Source organism: Balaenoptera acutorostrata, chromosome 10, assembly GCF_949987535.1.
Source record: "Balaenoptera acutorostrata chromosome 10, mBalAcu1.1, whole genome shotgun sequence".
Classification (NCBI taxonomy): Eukaryota; Metazoa; Chordata; class Mammalia; order Artiodactyla; family Balaenopteridae; genus Balaenoptera; species Balaenoptera acutorostrata.
Window position 1 is genome coordinate 75,913,353 of NC_080073.1, and position 26,982 is coordinate 75,940,334.

Here is a 26,982-nt window from a genome sequence, read left to right on the forward strand (position 1 = left end):
GTCCAGTAGGACTCTTGAGCTTTCACTGCCCCAGCCCGGGTTCCAACTCAGGTCGGGGAATTAAGATCTTGCAAGCCGCATGTCATAGCCAAAAACAAACAAACAAAAAACCCCAACAAAAACAAAAACAGAAACACTTATGTGCATAGAAAAAAGGACAGGGAGAAAAGAACTCCTAAATATTAGTAGTGGTGTGGCAGGTTGTATTTTCTAAGATGGTTACAACAAGGTCCCCCACCCCCTAGGCTCTTCATACAACGTGACCTGGATTCTCCCAGTGAGAGGTGTAGTCAAAGTTCCCTCTCCTTACATCCATGGCTATGGATGCTTCTGCCTGATTCTCCTGGGATGCTCCTATTTGGAACCCAGACACCATGCTTCGAAGAAGTACATGGAAAAGCCATGCGTAGGTGATATGGCTAAAGCCCCAGCTGAGGTCCCAGTTTATGGTCAACACAAGTCACCAGACATATGAGTGAGAAAGGTCCAGCCGCCTTCTGACTGCAACCACATGATCCCAAATGGAAATAGCCTAGCTTAGCCTAGCCAACCCCCAGAATCAGGAGATAATAATGATTGTTGTTGTTTAAAGCAATTTGGGGGCAATTTGTTATACAGAAATAGATATCCAGAAATAAGTGTTTTATCTAGATTGTGGGATTATGAGTATTAACAGTATTTTAAAATATCTTTCAAGATTTCTACAATGACCACTTTTTTGTAATAATCAGTAAAAAAATTTTTTTATAGTCACTAAAAAGATTATTAAAAATAAAAACACAGTCTAATTTTTTTTTTTTTTTTTCACTTCACCAAGGGAGGAATTAGGCCAGAATTTGAATTGAGGGACTTAAACCAGACTTGGAGAAAAAGCTTTGCCTGCACAATTGATTACATGCTGGTAAGTATTAGTAAGATAAGTTTAAGTTGGTATGATGGAGAGAGTGGTAGATTTGGAATAAGAAAACTTGGAAATGAAACTCAGTTTTCTGGGTGACCTTGAGCAAGCCCTTGCTCAAATTCAGCTTTCTATTTTGAAAAATGCAGCTGGCAGCTTAAGGAAGATAACATCCACCAGGGAGCCTGGCCCAGAAAAGGCACTCTGAAGTGGCAGGTGATCTTGTCTAATCCATGCCAATTATAAGTGGGCATCTGCAAGCTCTGTGGAGGGCTTATCCTTCACTGCCACCAGAGGCTACAGTCCCGATAATGAAAATTGCCTGGAGAAGAACCACAACTCTTAAAAAGAAAAGAAAAAAAATCCAGAAACACTAAGCCGCTTTTCCAGCGGTCCTTGCCCACGACGCCCCACCAAGGCTGGAGACTCTAGTTCTGCCCCTTCAAATGACTCCATCACGTGCGGAGGCCCAAAGAGCCCCGGGATACAGAGGGAGGAGGCCCGGGAAGCCCCGCCTGGCCGGAGGCGGCTGCCGCTCGTTGCTGGGCAGGTGTCCTGGCAACCCCGGAACGCGCCGCCGCTGGAGGAGCAGGTGGCGGCGGCGTCCCTCTTGCCCTTGGTTCTTGGTTCCTCGGCCTGTCGTTCGACAGTTCGGCTGCCGGTTGGGGTTGGTGCGTTGATGTCGGCTGCATCCTCCTTGGAGGTCTCCGAGCGTAGAGCCAAGCCTCCCCTGGGGGAAGGGGTGGAAGGCGCATCTCGGTGGGCGGGGCGAGAGCCCAGGGGAGCTCGGCGGGCATCCAAACCGGGAAACGCCCAATCAGAGGGAGGGAGGGAAGCTCTTATTAAGAGGCCAACCCTGCCCTCTTGACTTTCAATGGCCCGTGGAGTTTCTGTTTGCTTTGACTGATGCCTTTCTTAAAAAGGTCTTTTCTTTGTCTCCAGGTTGCTTTTAATATTTAAAACCGACACATGCATAGCTGCGTCCATGGACACTGGACACTGTCCACGGGGCTGTCATCTTCCCCCCATCTACACAGCGATCTGCAGCAGTGAGCTGGAGAAGGTTCAAGAGAAAGGAGACTCTGGCATGACCACAGGAGAGAGGAGATACAGTTGAGTTTAAGAAATCAGGAGGGCTGGGTGGGAGTTGGTTGCCCTATCCAAGTACACTAGAGTGAGAAGGCATTTTTTAAAAATTAATTAATTAATTTTATTTATTGATATTTGGCTGCGTTGGGTCTTTGTTGCTGCGTGGGCTTTCTCTAGTTGTGGTGAGCGGGGCCTCCTCTTCATTGCGGTGCGCGGGCTTCTCATTGCGGTGGCTTCTCTTGTTGCGTAGCACAGGCTCTAGGCCTGCGGGCTTCAGTAGTTGTGGCTCGTGGGCTCTAGAGTACAGGCTCAGTAGTTGCGCCGCACAGGCTTAGTTGCTCTGCGGCATATGGGATCTTCCCGGGCCAGGGCTTGAACCCATGTCCCCTGCATTGGCAGGTGGATTCCTAATCACTGCGCCACCAGGGAAGCCCAAGAAGGCATTGTTGAAGTTTAAAAGGAGGCTAGTTTGGGAGCATGTAAAAAGAACTACTTGTATTAATACTGTCTGTATTAACCCAAGATCTGATAAGGCAGAGAGCAGCATCAAAGTAGAGCTTTCATAAATGACCTCCCCAGATCTCCTAACAGCAAAGAGGTATATTACAAAGAGTAATGGGGGCCAGAGGTTTGACCTGCCCAGTGGTTCAGTCAATAAACGATGAAACTGGGATTTGACATGAGTCTTACAGTCTACAAAACCCAGGGCCTTTCTTCTTCTTCTTTTTTTTTTAATCTTTGCTCATATATTAGATTTGTGGCATTGTTTATTGGATGGGACAACTCAGGTGGAAATTATGAACACTGTAGTGAAAGGTTTAAATTAAATAATGGATGGCATGATTGGTTCTTAAGGCTGAGGAGGATGTTTGGGAGCGCATTTGCCTTCAGAGAACAGTGCCATGGAGCAGAACAGCCCCAGTCTCTCAGAAAACCTCTGAGTGAGTACATATAGGTGGGTGGCCTTCATGCTGCAAAAAGGGATTGTAGAACGCTCTGTCTCTGCCCCATCAGATCTGAGCTTGGTCTCTGGTCTCCTGTATTCCAGGTCTGTAATCTCTTAATTTGTAAGTGCCGGGAGAGGATGGAGGTATGATTTACTACCCACCTACAAGCGGGCGCCAGTAGAGCAGTAGGAGTTTGAGCCATTCACTGCCCAACGTGGCTAGTTCAGCAAGGGGAAAAAGGTTCTGGGATTCTAGCTTTAAGCTCCAGACCTTTCTGCAGTTTTCAGGTTGACCAGGGATAAAGGAGGGACCTGCTGTTTTAAGGGTGGGTGGAGGGGCTTCAGGTTTCTGAGTTAGGGGTACTGGAAGGGCACCAGCATCTGAGATCTCCAGACCACATTAACCAAAGATCCATGGCTTCTTTTTCTGCTGGGTAGGTGTGTCTACTCAGGAGACCACATCTGAGCTCAGCTTCACATGGAGCCCACGGGTTTCAGGAAGGAAAGGGGCTCCATGAACCAGCCGAGGATGAATGCATAACTGTGGGGATATATGCATTTATCCAGCAGAGAGGGCCCACTGCTTTAATTCTTGGGGGAGTCTGTGATCCAAAAAAAGGGTTAAAAACCACCATCCTAGATCTTTAGTTTGTTTGTTGAGCAGATAAGCAGGGATGGGAAACTAACTTGGCTTGCTGTATTATTTTCTCCCCACCAGACAGTGCTATGGTGTAAATCTGCTGAGATGACAATTGTGTGAAAGTGCCTTGGTTATGTAAGATGTTATTCCTGCCTAAGGAAATGGAAATAATTATCATGAATTCCACAGATGTTACGAAGAAACAGACTTTCTATCTTTTTTAAAAAAATTAATTAATTAATTTTTGGCTATGTTGGGTCTTCGTTGCTGCGCGCGGGCTTTCTCTAGTTGCGGTGAGCGGGGGCTACTCTCTGTTGCGGTGCGCGGGGGCTACTCTCTGTTGCGGTGCGCGGGCTTCTCATTGCAGTAGCTTCTCTTGTTGCGGAGCACGGGCTCTAGGCACGCGGGCTTCAGTAGATGTGGCACACAGGCTTAGTTGCTCCACGGCATGTGGGATCTTCCCAGACCAGGGCTCGAACCTGTGTCCCCTGCATTGGCAGGTGGATTCTTAACCACTGCGCCACCAGGGAAGTCCCAGAAACAGATTTTCTTCTAAACTTCTTCTTTTTCTTCTTTTTCTTTTCTGATTCCTTTCTAGTCATCAGAACCTTCTCTTGGTCCTTAAGGTTGGACCATCTTTTCATATTTCATAGAGTTTTAGCGACTTGTTAGGATTTTCTATCTTATGGCTCACTGGATTTTTATTGCATTTGAGTATCAATTATCAAGATGAATGGTGACCCTTTCGAGAAGGACGTTCCTTAGGTTACAGTGCCTCACCCCAGCCTACAGTGCTAGATAGAGAGGTGGGATACGCATTGGGAGCTGGGCACGACAGGTCATTGACTTGCTGAAAGTAACTCAGTGTTACTCTACGCAGTGGGAACATCAGTATCAGAATGGGTGGGTTCAGACTTGCTTTTCCAGTCCTCTTCTCCTACCTGAGGAGATGTGGAGGGGCAGCCTGAGGTCATGCTTAAGTGTCTCTAGGTCGTGTATGAGGCTGAGTTACTACTAGGAAGACCCGGAAGTCAGCTGGGTCTGGAGAATGTGACATTTGAGCAGAGAGACTGCTCTTCCCACCCTGGCCGGTCAGACAAGTCTTCTCTTATAGCAACCACAGGCCACTTTCTAGAGTGTTGCCAGCACGAAACTTCTTAAGCAAACAAAGAAATAGGCTACATTTGTAGATGTGATTTCACTGCGTGCTACTCAAGGTTGCATAATACATTTACATTTTGCCCCTCAAATTAAAAAAACAAACCCAAAAATCTTATGAGGGGCCCCCTCTGATACCATCCCTAGCAGCCAATCCCTGCTTTGGTGAGCTCTCCTGTCCTCTAGTGGCCGATACAATATACAATGTAAAATATTTCCAGGCTATGAAAAGGCAGCTCCTCTTAAAACCTCTGGGCAAATACTGTCATAAGTAAATGCTATGATAAGTAACTCAGAACTGACATACAAGTCTCAACCTAGAAGACATCTCTGCCCTTGATCTTATTTTTTCTCTACATGTGTGGGTCCCTTCTGCATCCTTATACATACATTTCACACCTTTTTCATAGATGTGTTTCTAGAAGTAGAACCTTGGATGAAAAGGGCACTTCTCATAGGCTTTGGAGGACATAAATGGCCAAATTGCTCTTCAGTGAGATGGAGATATTTTCAGCAGCAATGTACAAGAATGCCATTTCTCCAAGCTGTGCCAGCTGTGGGTATTTGCAAAGTGATAGTGAATAATAGTATCTCATTTTAAGTTCAGCCCTTTTACTAATGTAAGGATGAACTTTTTTTCCAAACGTACATAGGCTATTTGTGTGTGTGTGTTTAATGAATTACCTAATCATGTCTTTTGCCCATTTTTTTCTCTTGGGTATTTATTTTCATCTTACAAATTTTAAAAAACTCATACTTTGTCATGATTATTAACTCTTTTTCTTATCGTGTATGTTATAAATTTCCTCCCAGTTTAGAGTTTGCTATGGAAGTTTTAAATGTATATGTATTTAAATCTATGCATCTTTCTTTTATTTTGCCTGCATTTGATATCTTTCTTAGAAATAACTTCCCCATTCTGACATTATGTAAACATTCACTTATCATTTTTCAGGTATATCTTTTAATTTTTACATTCAAATTTATAATTCATTTGGAATTTATTTTGGGATAAGAGAGATTTAATTTTATTTTCATGCCAAATGATTAATTAGTTGTTCCAGCAATCTTTTTTGAATGATCTATCCTTTCTTCACTGAGATGAGATGCCACTGTTATCACATAAAATTTTATTCTATCTACATTTGCTATTTGTTCTATTGATTTATCTGTCAGGGTTTGTGTCAGTAACATTAAACTACATTTTATAAATTATACTCCATTGCTCTGTAACCTTGAGCAAGTTATTTGATATTTCTGGTACTCAGTTTCTTTATGGGTAAAGTTATTTCTGTTTTATTTGTAATTATGGCTTCTTTTTCATTTCTTATACTGTTTACTTGTATTAAGATTTTTTTCTTGAACTTTATCTACATTATTAGTTTTTCCATGAAGCCATAATTCTGATAATCTTCTTTATTTCATTCATTTCTGCTTTTATTTTATGATTTCTTTCCTTATCATTTTGAGATGTTTGCCTTTTTCCCCCTTATTCCTTGAATTGAAAGCTTAGGTCATTAATTTTGGAATCTTTGTTTTGTAACACTATAACCTGTTACTTGTAAGATGGATATTTTTCACAGTTTGTGTCTCTGAAATTGGATTGGTCTTACCAGTGCTGTGGGCCCAGTAGCCCATGTGAAGTAGTTGTCATAAACTTTGCTGGATGAGCACTGAATAATGCAGGTGTGAGGTCAATTTAGGTGGAAAATCTGACCGTTAGGGGTTGAGTTGAAAAGTGATTCAGTAATCAGACTTTTGAATGTAAGGTTTAAGAATGCCTTAACCAATTAATTTTGCTTATATTTTCCTTCTTTAAATATGCACACGAGTGATATGTGATTAAAATCTATATCTAAGTAAGTCTGAAATAAGTATTTCAATAAGTATTAAATAAAAGTCCTAAGTGATAAAGCATGTGCCGTAATTTAATTGGCAGCCTCTGTTCTTTGTGGTACGTAGAATAGTAATATTATTACAATGTCTTACATTCAGTAAAATACAGTTTATGCATTTAAGGTTCTAGGTTCTGATTACTGCTTTAGTTGAATCCCACGGTTTTGATATATTGTACACATGTCATTGATCATTAAGTACCTCATGAGTTCCATTATGTTTTCTTCTATCATATGAAATATTTAGAGGTGTGGTTTGAGTTTCCAAGCTTATGGATGTTTTTTGGCTGTCTTTTTATTATGGATTTCTTTTTTTTTTTTTTTAATTTATTTACTTATTTATTTATTTTTGGCTGTGTTGGGTCTTCGTTGCTGCGCGCGGGCTTTCTCTAGTTGGGGTGAGTGGGGGCTATTCGTCATTGTGGTGTGCAGGCTTCTCATTGCGGTGGCTTTTCCTGTTGCGGAGCATGGACTCTAGGTGCACGGGCTTCAGTAGTTGTGGCACGTGGGCTCAGTAGTTGTGGCACAAGGGCTTAGTTGCTCCACGGCATGTGGGATCTTCCCAGACCAGGGCTTGAACCTGTGTCCCCTGCATTGGCAGGCAGATTCCCAACCACTGCGCCACCAGGGAAGTCCTGGATTTCTAATAGTATTGCATTGTGGTCAGAGAGTGTGGTCTGTGTTATATTTGTTGACACCACATTTGTGGTTCCGTGTCCGGGGCTGCTGCTGACCTGTGCTCTCTCTTCACAGCTTTGCCCTCCACTGGGCCCCACTGCATCCCAGCTACTCACCCCTCAAGCAACCAGTTGGCCCTCATGTACCGAGGGCTGCTCTAGGCTCTGTGCCATGTTCCAGAGCAGCTCTTCCCACACTTGGCTGGCTCTGAGAATCACCTGAGGTGCTTCTTTTTATTTTTTAAAATATTTATTTGTTAATTTGGTTGCACCATGCACGTTTATTTGGTCTTGGTTGGGCCACGCAGGCTCCTTAGTTGTGGCATGCTAACTCTTAGTTGCGGGACGCACGTGGGATCTAGTTCCCTGACCAGGGATTGAACCCGGACCCCCTGCATTGGGAGCGCAGAGTCTTATCCACTGTGCCACCAGGGAAGTCCCCTGAGGTGCTTCTTAAACATACTGATTCTCGGGTTGTTCCCTGTAGGTCTGGGTCAGAGCCCTGGAATATGCATGTTGAACAAGTGCCTCAAGGTGATTTTCATGACTGGACACATATAGGGAGTCAGGAAGAGGGACAGGATAGAATGCAAGGCAGTGATGGAGCTGGGCTTGAAGAGGAGGAAGTTCACTGCCAAGCATGAGCCTAAGAGGTAGAGGGAGACTTATTAAAAATGTGGGTTCCCAGGCTTCACCACGTGAGATTCCAGTTTGATGGGTCTGTAATAGGATTTGGGAATCTGTATTTTTACATTATTTATTATATTTTTTGTTATTTTGTTTTTGTTTTTATCTTCCTTCCCCCACCCCCCTCTTTTTTTTTGTTAACTCTGTATGCAACAGTCCTTACCCTGAGAAACCCCAGGATGGGGGTATTGTGAGGGGAGGAAGTAGCTCAGCTGGCCTTTAAACTTTGTAGAGTCACAGGCAAAGTCCTCTTAAGAGTAAAGGGTTTGGTGGTAGGGTTGGGACTTGACAAAGGTGGAAAAAATATGATTCACTTGGTGGATGAATTTGAGAGGGAGTTGATAGGAAACGAATAAAGAATTGGCTAAGGGTCAGTTCCTCTGACAGATGGTGGGAGTTTGCCCAGGTGCCTGGCATATGCCACATACATGTGAATCATGATACTGTGTAGGTGGAACAGCAGTCAGTCTAAAAATGTACTCCCGAGGCAGAGAAGTCCGACTCTTGTTTCTTAAAATTTTCCTATAACTGAGAGCTTACATTTTATCTGTGGAGCGTCTGTGCTCTCTGAAGGTGTGCATAAAGAAGTGCAATATCCAGTCATCTGATTTTTTTTTAAGTGACTGGACAACGCACACACCTATACAAAATGATGAGAGAACAGATTGGCTTTCGCACAGGAGTCATTGTACAGCAGAGTGAAGACAGCAGGTGTGCTTCTCTATCTGACTGTCCTTGGGTTTCAGGACTTGTAATGGTGGGTGGTTGGGGAGTTATAATGCTTTGCCATTTATTCACTCAAACATTTATTGAATATCTATTTGTGCCAAGCACTGCTCCGAGTGCTACTAAGATGAATAAGACACAATCTGGTGGGGAAGATGTGATATAAAAGAATGATGACACTGCAGTGGGAGGGGAACCCATAGAAGTTCTGAAGACAGTTCTTTGGATTGTGATCACCAGCTATACTCGCTAGTCTTTCTATGAATAAATCCTTTGGGGAATTTTCTTGAGATGCTCAATACAATGTACAGTGATATATAGCTCAGTTCAGACCTTCTTTCTTCCACTTAGTTTAGAGTAGGTGAACTATGTGGCCGGGGGGCAAGCAATCTAACACAGAAGTTAGCATTTTTAGACTTTAGTGTTACAGGAGCTGTGATCCAACCTGGGCCAACATGTTTATTTTCTATGTGGTTTCGGTTGCTCAACATTCTGAGCCTCAGTTTTCTCATCTGTAAAATGGAAGGATAAGTAATACTTCTGTCTGTACATTGTTATGAGAATTAAATGAGATAATGTGTGAAGATGTTAACACAATCTCAAGTATACAGTGAATGCTCAAACTTTTTTTTTTTTTTTGGCTATGCCATGCAGCTTGTGGGATCTTAGTTCCCTGACCAGGGATTGACCCCAGGCCATGGCGGTAAAAGTGCTGAGTCCTAACCACTGGACCGCCAGGGAATTCCCACAAATGTTATTTTTTAAAAAGAAATTATCATCTAGGGAACAAGATAAAGTGGGAGGTATTTTCATGAATGTAACCAAATGGTGATATCTATGTGTTGCAGGTACTAAACTCAATGATTTTCTGGAATCTAAGGGATGCTTTGTCAACATTATGTCCTCTGGCAGAAGTGTCAGCCCCTCATCTTCTATTGAAACAGGTCTAAGCGTCAGTGGGCCTTTCAGTCCCGGCAGAGGGTCTGTTCACCCAGAGTAAGTAAGGGTCCAGGGAAGAGCTGTAAACATTGGGGTCAATTCTGACCAGGGGGCCAACAGTCTGACAGGTAGTGTGACATATTTGGTAAGAGCATGGATTCTGGAGCCAGACTGGGTTCAAATCTTACTCTGTCACTTGGCATCTGAGTGAATTTGGGCAAATTACTTCACCTCCCTGGTGAAGCTTTCTTATCTGCAAAATGGGGGTAATACTTCACAGTTGTGAGGATTAAATGAGGTAATACATATACTGGAAAGAGATTAGAAGACTCCCTGGCATACAATACAGGCTCTGCAAGTGCTGCCTATTATGAAGGTGAAATTAAACTACATATTCTTGGGGAATACATACATACATACACAGGTGGTAAATCTTAAAGAAAATCAAAGAAATGATTACCATAACAGTCAGAGTCAGGATAGTGGTTATCTCTCTGGGAAAGGGACACACAGATGGTTTTGGGGGAATGGGAGGAAAGGGCTGGCCATGCTTTATTTCTTCTCCTGGATGTTGGCTTTAAAATTATTTGTAAAACTGTGTTTAGAAAAAAATTATTCTGTACTTTGCTCTGTTTATATTTCTTTTATGGTCAAATGTTTTGAAAACCTTTTTCTAACAATTTTTGTTATAAAGAAAGTAATTTAAGTTCGTTGTAGAAATTTTGAAAATATAAAAAACAGTATTAAAAATAACAATCACAATAATCTTATCTCTTAGAGAATCAATGTTAACATTTTATTTTTTTATATGCATGAGAAAAAATCGATTTCTTTCTTATGCATAGAAATATGTATTTATTTTTCACAATTAATATCATATTATACTACTTTTTTGCAAAACCTGCTTTCTCCAACTCTGCATTTACCCACTCTTCCACAATCATCTGTTTATCTGTCCATGTCCTCTTCCCCTTGATCCTAAGCTCCTGAGAGTAGGGACTGTTTGGATCCCCAGTGTCTAGAGCAATGCCTGCCACAAAATGTACTCAGATAAATGTTTGTTGAGTAAAACAAAGTAGATGGACATTTCTAAAGTTCTTTTGGAAAGTTTCCTTTATCCTTGCAATCTTTTCTACACAGTTTGTTCAGCAAACACAAATATATAAAAAATATTTAGAAGAGACATATTTCACCCCAGTGTCAAAATTATCATACGTTTTGAACTGGGAGGGGGACTCTTGAGCTGTTGCATTTTTGCTCTATCTGCACACTACAAAAGTTCAAAGTTATTAGTGTAGATATGTTTATTAAAAACTAGAGATCGAGGACTTCCCTGGTGGTGCAGTGGTTAAGAATCCCCCTGCATGGACTTATATATACTACCAAATGTAAAATAGATAGCTAGTGGAAAGCAGCCCCGAATAGCACAGGGAGATCAGCTCGGTGCTTTTTTTTTTTTTTAATTTTATTTATGGCTGTGTTGGGTCTTCGTTTCTGTGCGAGGGCTTTCTCCAGTTGCGGCGAGCGGGGGCCACTCTTCATCGCGGTGCGCGGGCCTCTCACTATCGCGGCCTCTCCCGTTGCGGAGCACAGGCTCCAGACGCGCAGGCTCAGTAATTGTGGCTCACGGGCCCAGCTGCTCCGCGGCGTGTGGGATCCTCCCAGACCAGGGCTCGAACCCGTGTGCCCTGCATTGGCAGGCAGATTCTCAACCACTGCGCCACCAGGGAAGCCCAGCTCGGTGCTTTGTGACCGACTAGAGGATTGGGTTAGGGAAGGTGGGAGGGAGACGCAAGAGGGAGGAGATATGGGGATATATGTATATATATATAGCTGATTCACTTTGTTATAAAGCAGAAACTAACACACCATTGTAAAGCAATTATACTCCAATAAAGATGTTAAAAAAAAAAAAATCAGCCTGCCAATGCAGGAGACACGGGTTCGAGTCCTGGTCCGGGAAGATCCCACATGCCGCAGAGCAGCTAAGTCCGTGTGCCACAACTACTGAGCCTGTGCTCCAGAGCCGGCGAGCTGCAACTACTGAGCCCGCGTGCCACAACTACTGAAGCCGGCGTGCCTAGAGCCAGTGCTTCGCAACAAGAGAAGCCACTGCAATGAGAAGCCTGCACACCGCAACGAAGAGTAGCGCCCGCTTGCCGCAACTAGAGGAAGCCCATGCGCAGCAACGAAGACCCAACGCAGCCAAAAATAAATTAAAAATAGTAATGATAATAATAAAATAGATAAATTAAAAAAAAAAACTAACTAGAGATCGAGCTATACAAGACTTGTGAGGTTCTTTATGACTTGCAGGCAACATAGTCTGGAGTTAACCTGGAGATCCAGCTCTGCCTCTGTCTAGGGTGTGTTTTATCGTTAGCTGCCTTGAGGGCGCATTTCCTTTGCAAATGGAAATGATTCTATTGACCCCACCTATATCACAGGATGTTTGTAGGGGGCAAACAAGACTATCAGTATGAAGTTGGTTTGAAACAATTCAAATATCAGGATGATGTAATATTATGAAAAAAGATCCTGTGACTTGGTAACAGATAACTACATCTGAAAGCATTGTCCAAGGCCATCTATCAAATGCAAGGCCACTTAGACCAGAAGTGTTTGCTTTTTCTGTTGACACAACAGTTTGCTGTAGGCCTTTCTGACTGCCAAGAAGTTCGTTATTAAACATAATGCTCTGTTATTACAGCCATTTCAGTCTAGGTTTGTTTTTGATTATTTCTGCCTCTTCTCTTTATACTGACTGATTTTTTCTTTCCAGTCAATGGTTTAATTGAACACATCTTTTTTGGCAACAGTTTTATTTGAAGCATAATTCACATACCATATAATTTACCGGTTTAAAGTGTACAAGTCAGTGGTTTTTAGTGTATTCACAGGGTTGTGCAATCATTACCACAGTCAATTTTGGAACATTTTTGTCACCCCCAAAAGAATCCTGTACCCTTTAGCAGTCACCCCCATGTCCCCTATCCCCCCAGCCCTGGAAACCACTAATCTATATTTTATCTCTATGGATTTACCTGTTCTGGATGTTTCATGTAAATGGAATCACCAGTATCTGGTCTTTGGTGTCTGGCTTCTTTTATTCAGCCTAATGTTTTCAGGGTTCATTCATGTTGTAACATGTATCAGTATATCATGCATTTTTAATTTTAATTTTTATATTTATTTATTTGGCCACACCGTATGGCTTGTGGGATCTTAGTTCCCTGACCAGAGATCGAACCCGAGCCCTCGGCAGTGAGAGCACAGGGTCCGAACCACTGGACTGCCAGGGAATTCCCATCATTCATTTTTTTAAAAATTGTGGTAAAAAATATGTAACAGAACGTTTGCCATTTTATCCACTTTAAGTGTACAATTCAGTGGCATTAAGTTATACTCACACTGTTGTGCAACTATCACTACTATCTATTTTCAAAACATTTTCATCACTCCAAACAGAAAACTCTGTGCCCATTAAGCAATGATTCTCCATTCTCCCCTCTCCCCATTTCCTGATACTCTAATCTAATCTACTTTCTGTCTCTATGAATTTACCTATTCTAGATATTTCATATAAGTGGAATAATACAATATTTGTCCTTTTGTGTTTGGCTTATTTCACTTAGCATAATGTTTTCAAGATTCTTCCATGTCGTAGAATATATCAGAACTTCATTCCTTTTTATGTCTGAATAATATTCCATTGCATGTATATGCTACATTTTATTTATCCATTCATCTATCAGCAGACATTTGGGTTGTTTCCACCTTTTGGCTATTATGAGTAATGGTGCAATGGACATTCTTATATAAGTATCTGTTTGAGGGTCTGTTTTCAGTTCTTTTGGGTATATGCCAGGAGTGGAATTGCTGGGTTATATGATAATTTTTTTTAAATATTTATTTATTTGGCTGCGTTGGGTCTTAGTTGCAGCACATGGGATCTTTGTTGCAGCATGCAGGATCTTTTTTTTCATTGCAGCGCGTGGGCTCTTTGTTGCGGCACATGCGCTTCTCTAGTTGCGCCGCACGGGCTTAGTTGCCCCACAGCATGTGGGATCTTAATTCTCTCATCAGGGATCAAACCCACGTCCTCTGCATTGGAAGGTGGATTTTTAACCACTGGACCACCAGGGAAGTCCCCGATAATTCTATATTTAACTTTTGGACACTAAATTTTTTAAGCATGCACCTTTTGAATATATTTCAGTCCCCTCAAATTGTGAATATATAAATTATATGCTCATGGACTTTTATCGAGGAGTAGTCTTAGTTCTCATACATGAGGGGAATTCTAGTGTAAGATCAGCTTCTAACTTCCAGTTTAAGCACATTGAAGAATCTAATCCTTCTGCTTCCTTTCCAGCCCTGCTGCAGATTTGGATCTGAAATCCTCCTCCTCACATTCTGATCACTCCTCTGAAACCTCACTGCCTGAAGCCCGAAAGGATAAATATCCCCAGGAATTCAGCCTGCTTAAGTTGCAGACAAGTGAGTAAGTCATAGGTCCTCCTCCACTCTCAGGGTCTTTGCAGAAGGCTGCCATACTGTTGGGTGCCATTCACTGTTAGGTGCCAGGCATTCAACACACTTCATCTCTAATTCTCACAACAACTCTGCTAGGCAACAATTTTTATGTGTTTAGCAAAAATAAAAGGCTTTTATGTAAAAACCATAAATGTACTGTAGCAAAATACTAAAACAATAAAGAAGTATGTAGAGTATAAAAACCCATACCCCAATATTCTCCAGTAATCTTCCCATTCTGCCCCATAGCTGTGAAGAGTTTGATATATATTCTTTGAGAATTTTGAAATGTATATGTATGTATACATTTATATATATGTATGTTTGTATATATATATTTATTGCTTGTAATGTACCACCATATTTTCACTAGTAGAAAATAGTACACAAATTATTTTCACTCAAAGTAAATAGATCATGGACCTCTTTCTTTGTCAATACATATAGACCTATGTGGCTAATACAGACCTACCCATTTTACACAGAAGGAAACTGAGGCTTGGAGAGATTCAGTCACCCATACAAGTACACGAACCTAGGAAATGGAGGGATGGGATTAGAACCCAAACTTGCTTGCCTCCAAAGCCTGTGTTCCTTCTCGGCCACCAAAGAGTACAAGAGTTTCTTAAGCAACCCTAGAGCTGTCAGGAGATCTTTTATTGTTTAAAATCACTTTAGCCATTTTACAGGAAAAGGGTCAAATGAGGAAACAGAGACACTGAGAGGTCCAGTAACTAGCCTAAGGTCTCACAGCAGCCTTTCTCCTTGGTCATAATCGTATGTACACATTTCCCTGTGTCACTGTAGTGCAGGCATGTGCCACTGTGGCTGCCAACACCATGTATCATCTGGTTAAGATGCCATGGGTGTTCCAGCCCTTCCCTGGTTGATGGGCATTCTGTTCTTCCTGCACACTTATAAGAGAAAGGTTGGATTGTAGGTGCTTGTAAAACTGTCTCTGAGCTTCCTAACCCATACATCACTTCCAACCATAAAACTGGCTTTATTTTTGAAGGGGAGGGTAAAAAGGGAAACAAAGAGAGCCCTCTTAGATAGCTTTCTTCCTACTTCCCTGCCTTTTGTGTCTAGTTCCACAGAGTCTGACACTGCCCTCGATGTAGAACCAAGGAATTATACACGTTAATAAAGGCTGTATAGCCAGATAGTGCCTGGGGGGGTTTTCACAGTGTTTTGTCCTCCAACTACATTGTGACGCTGGGAGCAGTGCTGATGGAAGGATTTCTGATGTCTTGCAGAAGATGGGCAGCGTCCTGAGTGGACATTTTACCCAAGGCTTAGCAGCAACATCCACACCTACCATGTTGGAAAGCAATGTTTCTTTAACGGGGTCTTCCTCGGCAACAGGAGGTCTCTATCAGAGAGGACAATGGACAAGTGCTTTGGGAGGAAGAAGTATGGTAACGTTTTCCTCCTGGACCTTAACTGTGCAATGTTCAAAAATACTCCTGAGTCATGATTCTGCAGGCCCAGCATCACGTGGCTGGGGGCAGCCCTGCGGGGTTACCAGGTCACCCAAGTGCAGCCAGGAAGATAGAAAAGCGAAGGGAGTGGTTGGCAGACTGCACTTTTTGGCATAGAACTCACAACATATGCTGATCTACATTTCTGTTTTTCTCTGGATTTCATAAAATGCTAATGTGACATTTAAGTCATCAGATAAGTTCTCTCAGATACTTATTAATAGAAACCTCCACTGAAGTCCGAGGAAAATAATTCATGTTCTAATTAAATGCTGCCTGTTGTATGCATTTAAATCGTACTTTAGATTCTCTTTTTTTTTTTAAAGTGCATTCTTTTAAAAAATAATTAATTAATTTATATTTCGGCTGCGTTGGGTCTTCGTTGCTGTGCGTGCGCTTTCTCTAGTTGCGGCGAGCGGGGGCTACTCTTCGTTGCGGTGTGCGGGCTTCTCATTGCGGTGGCTTCTCTTGTTGCAGAGCATGGGCGCCGGGTGCCTGGGCTTCAGTAGTTGCAGCACGTGGGCTCAGTAGTTGTGGCACGTGGGCTCAGTAGTTGTGGCTCGCAGGCTTTAGAGCGCAGGCTCAGTAGTTGTGGCACATGGGCTTAGTTGCTCCGCGGCATGTGGGATCTTCCCGTACCAGGGCTCGAACCCGTGTCCCCTGCATTGGCAGGCGGATTCTTAAGCACTGCGCCACCAGGGAAGTCCCCGTACTTTAGATTCTTTACAAGGAGAACATCCTGTAAACCTTAGCCTGAAGCACGTGTTGTTATTTAGCAGCTGATTTAATAAAAGGTAGTTGAGATGAGGAGTTATATACATCTCTCCTCAGCTTTAACTTGGTGAGTCCTCTGTCCCAACCTAGCCATCGTGGATTTACTGAAAGACCCTAAAGAGTTTCTGAATGCTAAGGGACCATTTATGGCACATGCTTCTATAGAAATACCCCTACAGGATTCAGCCATTGCTTCAGGGAAGAATAAGATTGCTGTAGTAGGAATACAAAGAGAAAGAAATGGAAAGCTCTCATTTTTGAGTTTTAAAGTAGACTTTGAAACTCGTAGCAGAGACAAAAGACCAAGGCTTCTGTTTGGATAGAGAATACACCAAAAGCCAGACTAAAGTAGTCACTGATATGGGGACTTCGAGGAGTCCTGTGTCCTGCCCAACCCCTGAGATCAAAAGCTAGTGGGTGATCGGATGTGAATCTAGCTGGGGCTTCTGCCTCACAGGGTGGCTACGGGAAGACCTCGAGCTTCAAGGTGAAGTGGCATCTGGCCTGACTCTGAGCAGGAGAGTGGTGATTGCTATGGGCAATGTTTGGGTGGAAAGCCAGCCTCAGGGTCTCATCCAGCCAGGAGATGTGGAAGAATAGCAGCATTTCTGTGCCTTGTAAAGACTGTGGAGGTTAGGACAGAGAGAGAGAGAGAGAGAGCAAGCTAGGAGAGCTGGTCTTACAGCTGGAATCCCGGAGGCCACTGTACGGAGCACTTTTGACCATCAAGCCAGGGGTCATCTGAGAATAAATGTGTGCCTCACCTGATGCATTGTGGAGGGAGATGGCTTCTGAAGGATCAGACTAGACGACCCATTTTAGCAGACAACAGAAATAGATGCCAACTCTCAGAGAGTAGCAGATACCCATGTGGTTTGCAGACAGTGACCCAGGACCCAAAGCCTTCCACTAAAGCCTTGATGTCATGTAAGCCTGTTGTGCACACCCCGACTTCCCACTCCTAATTGAGATGCAGCCATAGGGTAGAACAGGAAGGATTTATTTTTTAATTTTAATTTTAATTAATTAATTTATTTTGGCCACACTGCGCGGCTTGTGGCATCTTAGTTCCCCAGCTAGGGATTGAACCCGGACCACAGCAGTGAAAGTGCAGAGTCCTAACCACCGGACTGCCAGGGAATTCCCAGGAAGGATTTATTTAACTGGTTTATGTCTGAAAACAACTGAGAAAAATCAAGAAAGGATTAAGTTTAGCTTTCTATTGCTTAGGCATGCTCTTGGCTACAAGTAAGAGAAAAATCAAATTATCAGAGACTTAAATCATAAGATATTTATTATGTAATTAACAAGAAGCTTTGACATCTAGGTGACCTATATAGTCTGGTTGCCCAGTGATGTCATCAAAGATGTAGGCTCGTTTCGTTTTTGTGTGTGTGTGTGTGTGTTACCATTCTTTGTAGTGTTGGATTTTCTTGTCTTGATGCTTGTCACCTTATGGTCACAAAATAACTGTTGCAGTTCCAAGAATCATTTTTATATTCAAGACATGAAAAAGAGGAAAATCTCTTGTTGCCTTCCCCTTTTAGAAGGAAGGAAAAGTTTTCCCATATGGTCCTTGGGAGACTTCCTTCCACTCGTGTCTCACTGGCCAGAACTGGGCCAACTGCAAGTACGTATCAAAAGTAAATGAGATTATCATGATGATCCGAATCCTAACCCTAACCCATCGCTTCCCTCCTAACTTGAAAGTAAACATTGTCCTGAATTTTGTGTTTATTATTCCTTTTCCTTCCTCCCTCCCTCCCTTCTTTCCTTCCTTCCTTCCTTCCTTCCTTCCTTCCTTCCTTCTCTTTACTGTTTTTATTGTCTTGTCTCCCCAACTAGATAAGATTCCCTATTCTCTAACCTTGAATTTTCCAGATTAAAAAAAAAAAAAATTGGGATGCGGGTGGTATTAGCCTCGTCCTGATTTCAAATAATAATAACAACTGCTACCATTTCTTTTTTTTTTTTGGCCACACCGTGTGGCATGTGGGATCTTAGTTACCTGACCAGGGATCGAACCCGAGCCCCCTGCAGTGGAAACGCAGAGTCTTAACCACTGGACCGCCAGGGAAGTCCCCATTTCTTTTTTTTAAGCATTACGTGGGTATACTATTTTTATTTATTGACATTTAAATTTCACCATTAAACATGGAACAGAAGTATATGCTGGCCCTATGTTCAGATTTTTGAAATAAAGATAAATGGACGGATAGCTTTAAGGGTGCAACATACTAAACATTGCACAATATATATTAAACAACTTAGATTATACCTTTATACATTTAGTAGCACAAGTATAGGGATAAGCCATGCAATTGAAGGAAAAACTTGTTCAGGACTGAACAGAGAGGTCCTTGGTTGCTGACAGAATCTCCCCTTGACTTCAGACTTGAGACAAACCAAGGAGTCTGTCAATATACAAAAACCACTGAATTCAGGACAAACAGTAGCAACTGGGTAGATATTAAGGAATTGGCTCTTGCTAATTCGGATTGTGGGGACTACTCTGAAGGGTTGGCTGGATGCTGGAAATGCTGCAGCTCAAGTCCAGGATCTGTAGATTAGAAGAGCAGTCTAGAGACAGAATGGTTAGTGCATTCTTCAAAAAGCCCCGGTTTTCCAAACAAGTTCCTAGGATACTTTCCCCAAACAGGGTGCTACCATTTCTTGAGTGCTGATTATGTGTCCAGATTATTCTCATTCAGTACTCATGATAGCTATGCAAAGTAGACATTTGAAATAAACAGTTTATAAATGAGGATTCTAAGGCTTAGGGAAGTTAAACTGCTTAAGGGCACAGAACTAGAAATTGCAGAACTGAATTTGGACTCAGGTGTGACTGATTTCACAGTTCAAGCCCTTCTCACCACTTCTTGCTGTCACCTGACCTTTACTTGTCAGTACCCTGGTTTGGGTTTCCAAAGATAGGGTCACTCCACCCTCCTTGCTTTGAATCCTCAGCATTTCATCCTCAGGAAGCACTCAATGCACAGATGTAGTTGATGTTATTTCCCTGCACTTAAGAGCTAATAAAAAGTTTAACCGAAGAGTCTTAGCTATTGAAAAGGGTTTTGAAAGAGTAAAAAATAGAAAATTAAAAAATTAAGTACTCCAGTAACTCAAGTACTTCCACCAATTGTGCAGATGGCTTTTCTGAGTTAGCTAGAGAAATTTGGGCAGGTAGGAAACAGCTTATTAAAAATCTTCCCCAGCTCTCCCTTTGGCTTGCATCTTGTGGGTACAGGTGAATGGAGCAATATCAAAACAAGCATTTAAAAATTAGAAAGAGGGTCCTGTTCCTTGGGTGTGTGAGCAAAGAAGGAGGTTGTGCTTCCAGCCATGCGTCCTTGCTTCTGATCCCAAGGTGGTTAGTCTTGCAGTCCAGGATTATTCCCTTAGGAGATGCATCTGGTGTAAGAGGTGCAGGTTTAAACGACCATCCTGTACCAGGCTGACTGCATGTGGTTAGTTACTTATTCCTGGGGCATTGGAAGCGGCTGGATTGGGTGTCAGAGCATGGGCTGAGGAAGCAGTGTTTGCTCAGCATCAGTAGACCCTTTTGTGACTCCTCTTCACCAGGAAGGCCACCTCCTACTGCTACACTACCCTAGTCTTTGAGTCAGAAGGAGTAGCAGAACCCTTATCAGTTGATTTCCTCCTGAGACCCAGTCGGAGAGGCAGAGCCCCAATTAGAGCTGCCTCTAATCCCGGAGGGATTCAGGGATTCAAAGTGCACTAATGTTCAGGAATGAAAAGATTTCAAGTCAGAGTTCATGCTGATCATTTCAGATACTTTTGATTCACCATTCATTTTAAACCAAAACATCCCATCCAGACCTAAGCTATTCTTCTCTCCCAGGGTGAGGTAATCATAACAACACCTTTTAAAAAACGTTTCAAACATAGGCTCGCACTTTATTTGTTTTTCTTAATCTGTTTTATTAAAATTTATTTTTAATTTTTATTTTATTTTATTTTAGGCTCACACTTTTCATCTCCTCAAGGTGAGACAATCACAAACAGAACATTAAGATACCTATATGCACCTCATAATAAAACACTAAATTATCCTGTTTCCATTGTCAATTCTTTTTTTAATTTTATATAAATTTATTTATTTATTTAATTTATTTTTGGCTGTGTTGGGTCTTCGTTTCTGTGCGAGGGCTTTCTCTAGTTGCGGCGAGCGGGGGCCGCTCTTCATTGCGGTGCGTGGGCCTCTCACTGTCGCCGCCTCTCTTGTTGCGGAGCACAGGCTCCAGACGCGCAGGCTCAGTAGTTGTGGCTCACGGGCCTAGTTGCTCCGCAGCATGTGGGATCCTCCCAGACCAGGGCTCGAACCTGTGTCCCCTGCATTGGCAGGCAGATTCCCAACCACTGCGCCACCAGGGAAGCCCGTCATGTCAATTCTTACAGCAAATCTGTGGATCATCTTCAGCCCTTTTTATGATTTTGTTTTCAAACACCATTCACAGTTATTGACCCCAGGAATGGAATCCCAAAGGTAACTCCAGGAGATAATCCATATATGTATCCAGAACAGAGTAAAGGCTTCCACAAAGCAGGATCAACTCTCCCACCAGGGAGTTTTTCACTGTAAGTGTATGTTAATACTAGGGTTATTTAGTTAACTTTAAAGGAATTGTATTTCTTTCTACTACATATAAATTATATTTTACAAGGGGTGAATCTCAACAAGACATATTTGGTGAGAATTTCTAAAAAAATCTGTACCTAGTTCCTTAGTGTATGCACATGTACATGTGTGTAATTGAAATCATACACAGGTTCTTGACTACAAAAAGGTGGTTGTTAATTTTGTTCCTGTTATTATCAACAAATATGAAGACTTCAATTTTCATACTGAATCAGATTGTTGGTTAGTGACTACTATTTGGATTGACTTGTACTTGCAACTAAGCATTGAGGAGAAAGGGAGGGTCATTAAGTTAAAAGAAAAAACAGTTGGTATAGTATATTAAAAATATTTTAAAAAATCAATCATGTTCCAAAGAAAACAAAACCACTAATTTGAAAAGATACGTGCACCCCAATGTTCATAGCAGCATTATTTACAATAGCCAAGATATGGAAGCAACCTAAGTGTCCATCAGCAGATGAATGGATAAAGAAGATGTGGTGTATGTATACAATGGAATATTACTCGGCCATAAAAAAGAACGAAATTATTGCCATTTGCAACAACATGGATGAACTTGGAGGGTATTATGCTTAGTGAAATAAGTCAGACAGAGAAAGACAAATACTGTATGATATCACTTATATGTGGAATCTAAAAAGTAAAACAAACTAGTAAATATAACAAAACAGAAACAGACTCACAGATATAGAGAAAAAACTAGTAGTTACTAGTGGGAGGGGGAGGGGCAACACAGAGGTGGGGGTTAAGAGGTACAAACTACTATGTATAAAATAAATAAGCTACAAGGACATATTGTACAGTACAGGGAATATAACTGACATTTAATAAGAACTACAAATGGAGTATAACCCTTAAAAATTGTGAATCACTATGTATACACCTTAAACATATTATAAATCAACTATACCTCAGTAAAAATTAATCATGTTTGTTTTAATGATGTTTACTAAAAATGGTAAAAAAGTAAAAAGAATTATGGCCCTTAACAGTTTCGAAGCCCATACGTAACAATTAAAACCAGAAAATAAGACATTTTATTGAACACAATGATGTATTGATCTCTGCCGTAGAAACCATGCCAATCTTATGGTTGCCTTTTCTGTTTTTCAGAATGCCTTATGAAAAGAAATTTGATACATTTATTCCACTTGAGCCTCTTCCACAAATTTCCAAGTGAGTTCTCTCAGCATGTTTCATATTATCCTATCTTTATGAAAATATCAATTGTTTATTTTCTCCTATGGAGGAGCTCATAGACACCTAACACATAGGGACCTTTTGAATCCCAGCAGGTGGGTGAGGCAGTTTGAATGGAGGGTTTTTGGTTTTGAAGGTCAAGTGTCTGTGGAGTCTGGCACCTGGGCTGCTCACATCTTCAACAGATATGATTGACAAATACCAGATGCCATGTGTCGTCCTAGGTGTGCACTGTGAGGGGTTTTATGTGGAGCAAAAAGTCAGGGTCCCTGCTTTCCAAAACATAAGAGTTTGTTAGAAAAGACAGGGCTTTCCCTGGTGGGGCAGTGGTTGAGAGTCCGCCTGCCAATGCAGGGGACACGGGTTCGAGCTTTGGTCCGGGAAGATCCCGCATGCCACGGAGCAACTAAGCCCGTGCGCCACAACTACTGAGCCTGCGCTCTAGAGCCCGAGAGCCACAACTACTGAAGCCCGCGCACCTAGAGCCCGTGCTCTGCAACAAGAGAAGCCACCGCAATGAGAAGCCTGCACACCGCAACAAAGAGTAGCCCCTTCTCACCGTAATTAGAGAAAGCCCGCGCACAACAACGAAGACCTAACGCAGCCAAAAATAAGTAAATAAATAAATAAGTTTATTAAAAAAAAAAAAGAAAAAAGACATATGCTTATATGAGTGCAGCCAGGGAGGACGGTTAGAGTTTGAAGAGGCAGAGAGCAAGCTATTGGAGTATTTCTGTATTTGAGGGAAGTATCATTCCTCTGATCTTATATATTAGCTCAGTCCCATTCTGAACCTTATACATTTTGATATGTACGTTATCCTTATTTTTTGAAGAATTCTGCAGTTCGCATTGGTAGTTTCCTTTTGACTAGAGAATTCCTTAATAGAGAGATTTTGAATTTCCAGGTAGGAGAGCTTTTTGGTTTTTATTTTGTAATTCATTTTTATTCTTATCACCTTGTGATCAGAAAATATTGTTTTTATTATTTTTATTTTATGGAACTTATCAACATTTTCCCTGTGATCTAATATACGTTCGATTTTGGGACTCTCTCCACATGCATTTGAAAGTACATTCTATTTCATCAGGATGCGAAGTTAGATACATACCCAGAAGATTTATCTTATTGATTATTCTGTTTAGTCCCTATATTTTCTTACTCATTTTTGTCCACTCAGACCAAGAGTTGGTGTGTTATAATGTCCAAATATTAGTGTGTTTCTATCTTTATTTTTTTTTATAGATTTCTTTTTTTTTAAAAAAATTATTTATTTATTTATTTATTTTTGGCTGCACTGGGTCTTCGTTGCTGCACGCGGGCTTTCTCTAGTTGCAGAGAGTGGGGGCTACTCTTTGTTGCAGTGCACAGGCTTCTTGTTGCGGTGGCTTCTCTTGTTGCGGAGCACGGGCCTAGGCGCGCGGGCTTCAGTAGTCGTGGCTTGTGGGCTCGAGAGCGCAGACTCACTAGTGGTGCACCAGCTTAGCTGCTCCGCGGCATGTGGGATCTTCCCAGAACAGGGCTCGAACCCATGTCCCCTGCATTGGCAGGCGGACTCCCAAACGCTGGGCCACCAGGGAAGCCCTATCTTTATTGTTAATTGTAGCCATTAGCATTATAAAAATATCTTTCTTTGTCTCATTTAATGCATTTGTCCTATGTTATACCTAGTCAGATATTAAGATTACAACTCTTACTTTGTTTTGTTTGCATTTGACTAATATGCCTTTGCCCATTCTTAGCCTTTTTGAATCACTTTGTTTTAGGTCTTTCTCTCAGACAAAGAATTGGATTTTGCTTTGTGAGCCAACTTGAAAATTTTTTTCTTTAAGAGGTGAATTAGGGCCATTTGCATTTATTGATTTGACAGATTTGATTTCAATTCTATCATAATAGTTTATGTTACATGTATTATGTGTATTATATTTACCCAGAGTCTTTCACTGTTTTCTTTGATTATTTCAACAAAAGTTAAATTATTTTTTCTGATGTTTAGGAATGTTTGTGTTCTTATCCTGCTGGTTCTTTATGCTAATATCTTTCTATATTGCTCTTCGTCCTGCTTTTCTGTTTTTTCTTTTTGGCCACTGCCTCACGGCATGCGGGATCCTTAGTTCCCTGACCAGGGATTGAACCTGTGCCCCCTGCAGTAAAAGCACAGAGTCTTAATCACTAGACCGCCAGGGAAGTCTGTCGTCCTGCTTTTCTTACTTGGGCTTCTACTATTGGGTTGTCAGCTTTAAATGATAACCATTACTCCCACCTATTACTATGTGTGATAATCCTCCTCTTCCTTCTTACAGGAAACTTCAGCAGGTCTATCAGGGTATTTTCTCAATCATGATGCATTTCTCCCTAAAAATATGAAAATTTTAGCTGCCAAAAGATGAAAACATTCTTCGTCTTCCTGCTCTGACTCATCCCAGGAATCTCATTTCCTGGTACCTCTCGGAACCCACACACTGCAGCCCAGCATATGCCCTTTCAAATCTCAACAGACCTGGGAGGACGCTGGGTGTCTGTATTAGCTGAGGTCCCAGCAGAAAGCAGAAAGCGCACTCGGGTGGGATTCTGAAGACAGTTTAATGAAAGGACTGTTTACCAGTGTGTGGGCAGGTTGAGGAAACTCACATGGGAGGGTGAAGCACCCAGGGGCTCCCACCAGTGGGAAGCTCTTACTACTCCTGGTCTGAACAGCAGGAGGAGGGCCCATGGTTCACAGAGCAGCAGGAGATGGAGAAGGGCTGTCTGAAAGGACCTGCGGCAGAGGAGAATACAGCGGCTCCAGAACCGGGGTACCTCAGGAGATAGGGCGGGAGCCGAGGAGCTCAATAAGACATACCCCAACCTCTGTCTTTCCACCTTCTGATCTCCTGTTGGTGCCTCCCATTAGCCAAGCCCAGCTCAAAGGTGGGGGCAGGGAGGAGTCAAGGTGATGCAGGCTACTGGGGTCAACTTCTTGGGTAGAGAGGGACACAAAAGAGATCTGGGTTTGGGGCAGGGGCAAATGGTGAAGACTAACACGGTGTTTGATTCTGATACTTTGTCTCCAACATGGGAGGCCTTCTTACTTTTGGAGGATGTAGTGCCTTGTCTGCTGAAGGTGTTTATAAATTTTGCATCAGATGAACTCAACTCAGGGTATTGTTTTCTTCCCACAGCTTGCCTTTCTGGGTGAAGGAGAAGGCCAACGAGCTGAAGAATGAGATAAGAGAAGTTGAAGAGCTTGACAGGTGGCAGCCAGCGGTCCCCTTGCTACAGAGTTTGCTACCTGCTGGTGGGTCAAAGAACCTTCAAAAAGTAGCATAAAAACTGGAGGCAAGCCCAGAAGAGCAGGCTTTTGAGAGGCTTCGCAATGGAGACGAGAGAGGCAGAGAGCCTCTCCCAGAGTGGATGGTGCCCTTTGCCCCGAGATGGCCCTTGGGCAGATGTCATGGTCATGTGTCACCGTGTGTGGTTGAGAACTGTTAGTCTTGTAATGGAGCACAGCCTTTAACTCCGTGCCTCTATCCACAGGTTCTTTGGACTTTCCAAGAGAATCTTGAACAGGAACAGGTCCAGGAAGCAGGCACTGACTGTCCTCTGGAGAGCCTTTTCCTGCTAATTGATTCTGTTAGTGCGACTGTTCTAAATCAAATGTTTGACTTGGATGCAGAATCACTGTGTTTTGCCTCTTTTAACTTTTTTTTTTTGGCCGCGCTGCACGGCTTGTGGGATCTTAGTTCCCCGACCAGGGATTGAACCTGGGCCCTCCGCAGTGAAAGTGCTGAGTCCTTAACCACTGGACCGCCAGGGAATTCCCTTAAGTTTATATTTTGAAAACTTTCAAACTGCTAGAAAAGTTGCGAGAATCGTACAACAAACAGACAACTACATATTCTTCACCTAGAGTCTACAATTAACATTTGTCCAAAGTTGTACACATTCTCTTTTTCTCATATTATTACTATTATTATTTTGCTCAATTATTACTATCATTTTTGATAAATATATTTATTTATTTATTTTTGGCTGCGTTGGGTCTTCGTTGCTGCGCGTGGGCTTTCTCTAGTTGTGTGGAGCGGGGGCTACTCTTCGTCGCGGTGCCCGGGCTTCTCATTGCGGTGGCTTCTCTTGTTGCGGAGCACGGGCTCAAGGCGCACGGGCTTCAGTAGTTGTAGCACGCGGGCTCAGTAGTTGTGGCTCATGGGCTCTAGAGTGCAGGCTCAGTAGTTGTGGCGCACGGGCTTAGTTGCTCTGCGGCACGTGGCATCTTCCCAGACCGGGGCTCAAACCCGTGTCCCCTGCATTGGCAGGCGGATTCTTAACCACTGCGCCACCAGGGAAGTCCCTTCTCAATTATTTGAGAGTGAGCGGCAGACATCATAACCCTTTACTCCTACATATCTATATACTTCAGTAGGTGTCTCCTAAGGTCAAGGGTAATCTTGTGGTTCACTGAGAACCTGATAGCTGTGCCGGGCTGACAGCTGGGACATCTAGGAGTGCCCATCTGAGTGCAGGGCACCACTTGGTCCTGCCCAGCCCCTGATGAGACCAGGGCTGCCGCCTACACGGGGTCTTTGGACTCATTCCCTCTCCCTTGACCAGCCTTTGGCTAGTTTGGCCACACATTGCCCCCTGCCTTGGCCCCTCTCACATCTTTATGCCCTGCGACTTTTCTTCCCGTC

The 26,982-nt window shown here is 42.5% G+C and overlaps 1 protein-coding gene across 1 annotated transcript in view; it reads left to right on the forward strand.

Moving 5' to 3' along the window:
* SPATS1 (spermatogenesis associated serine rich 1) overlaps positions 1-25,927 on the forward strand; it is a 54,623-nt gene extending 28,696 nt beyond the window's left edge. Inside the window, exons 4-12 of the mRNA XM_057555596.1 lie at positions 818-901; positions 1,841-2,010; positions 9,565-9,712; positions 14,031-14,155; positions 15,448-15,609; positions 20,928-21,048; positions 22,226-22,288; positions 25,474-25,589; positions 25,829-25,927. Coding sequence (XP_057411579.1) covers positions 1,884-2,010; positions 9,565-9,712; positions 14,031-14,155; positions 15,448-15,609; positions 20,928-21,048; positions 22,226-22,288; positions 25,474-25,589; positions 25,829-25,857 — 891 coding nt within the window. The 5' untranslated portion in view covers positions 818-901; positions 1,841-1,883 and the 3' untranslated portion in view covers positions 25,858-25,927. The remainder of the gene's footprint in view (positions 1-817; positions 902-1,840; positions 2,011-9,564; positions 9,713-14,030; positions 14,156-15,447; positions 15,610-20,927; positions 21,049-22,225; positions 22,289-25,473; positions 25,590-25,828) is intronic.
* Positions 25,928-26,982: the final 1,055 nt, after the last annotated feature.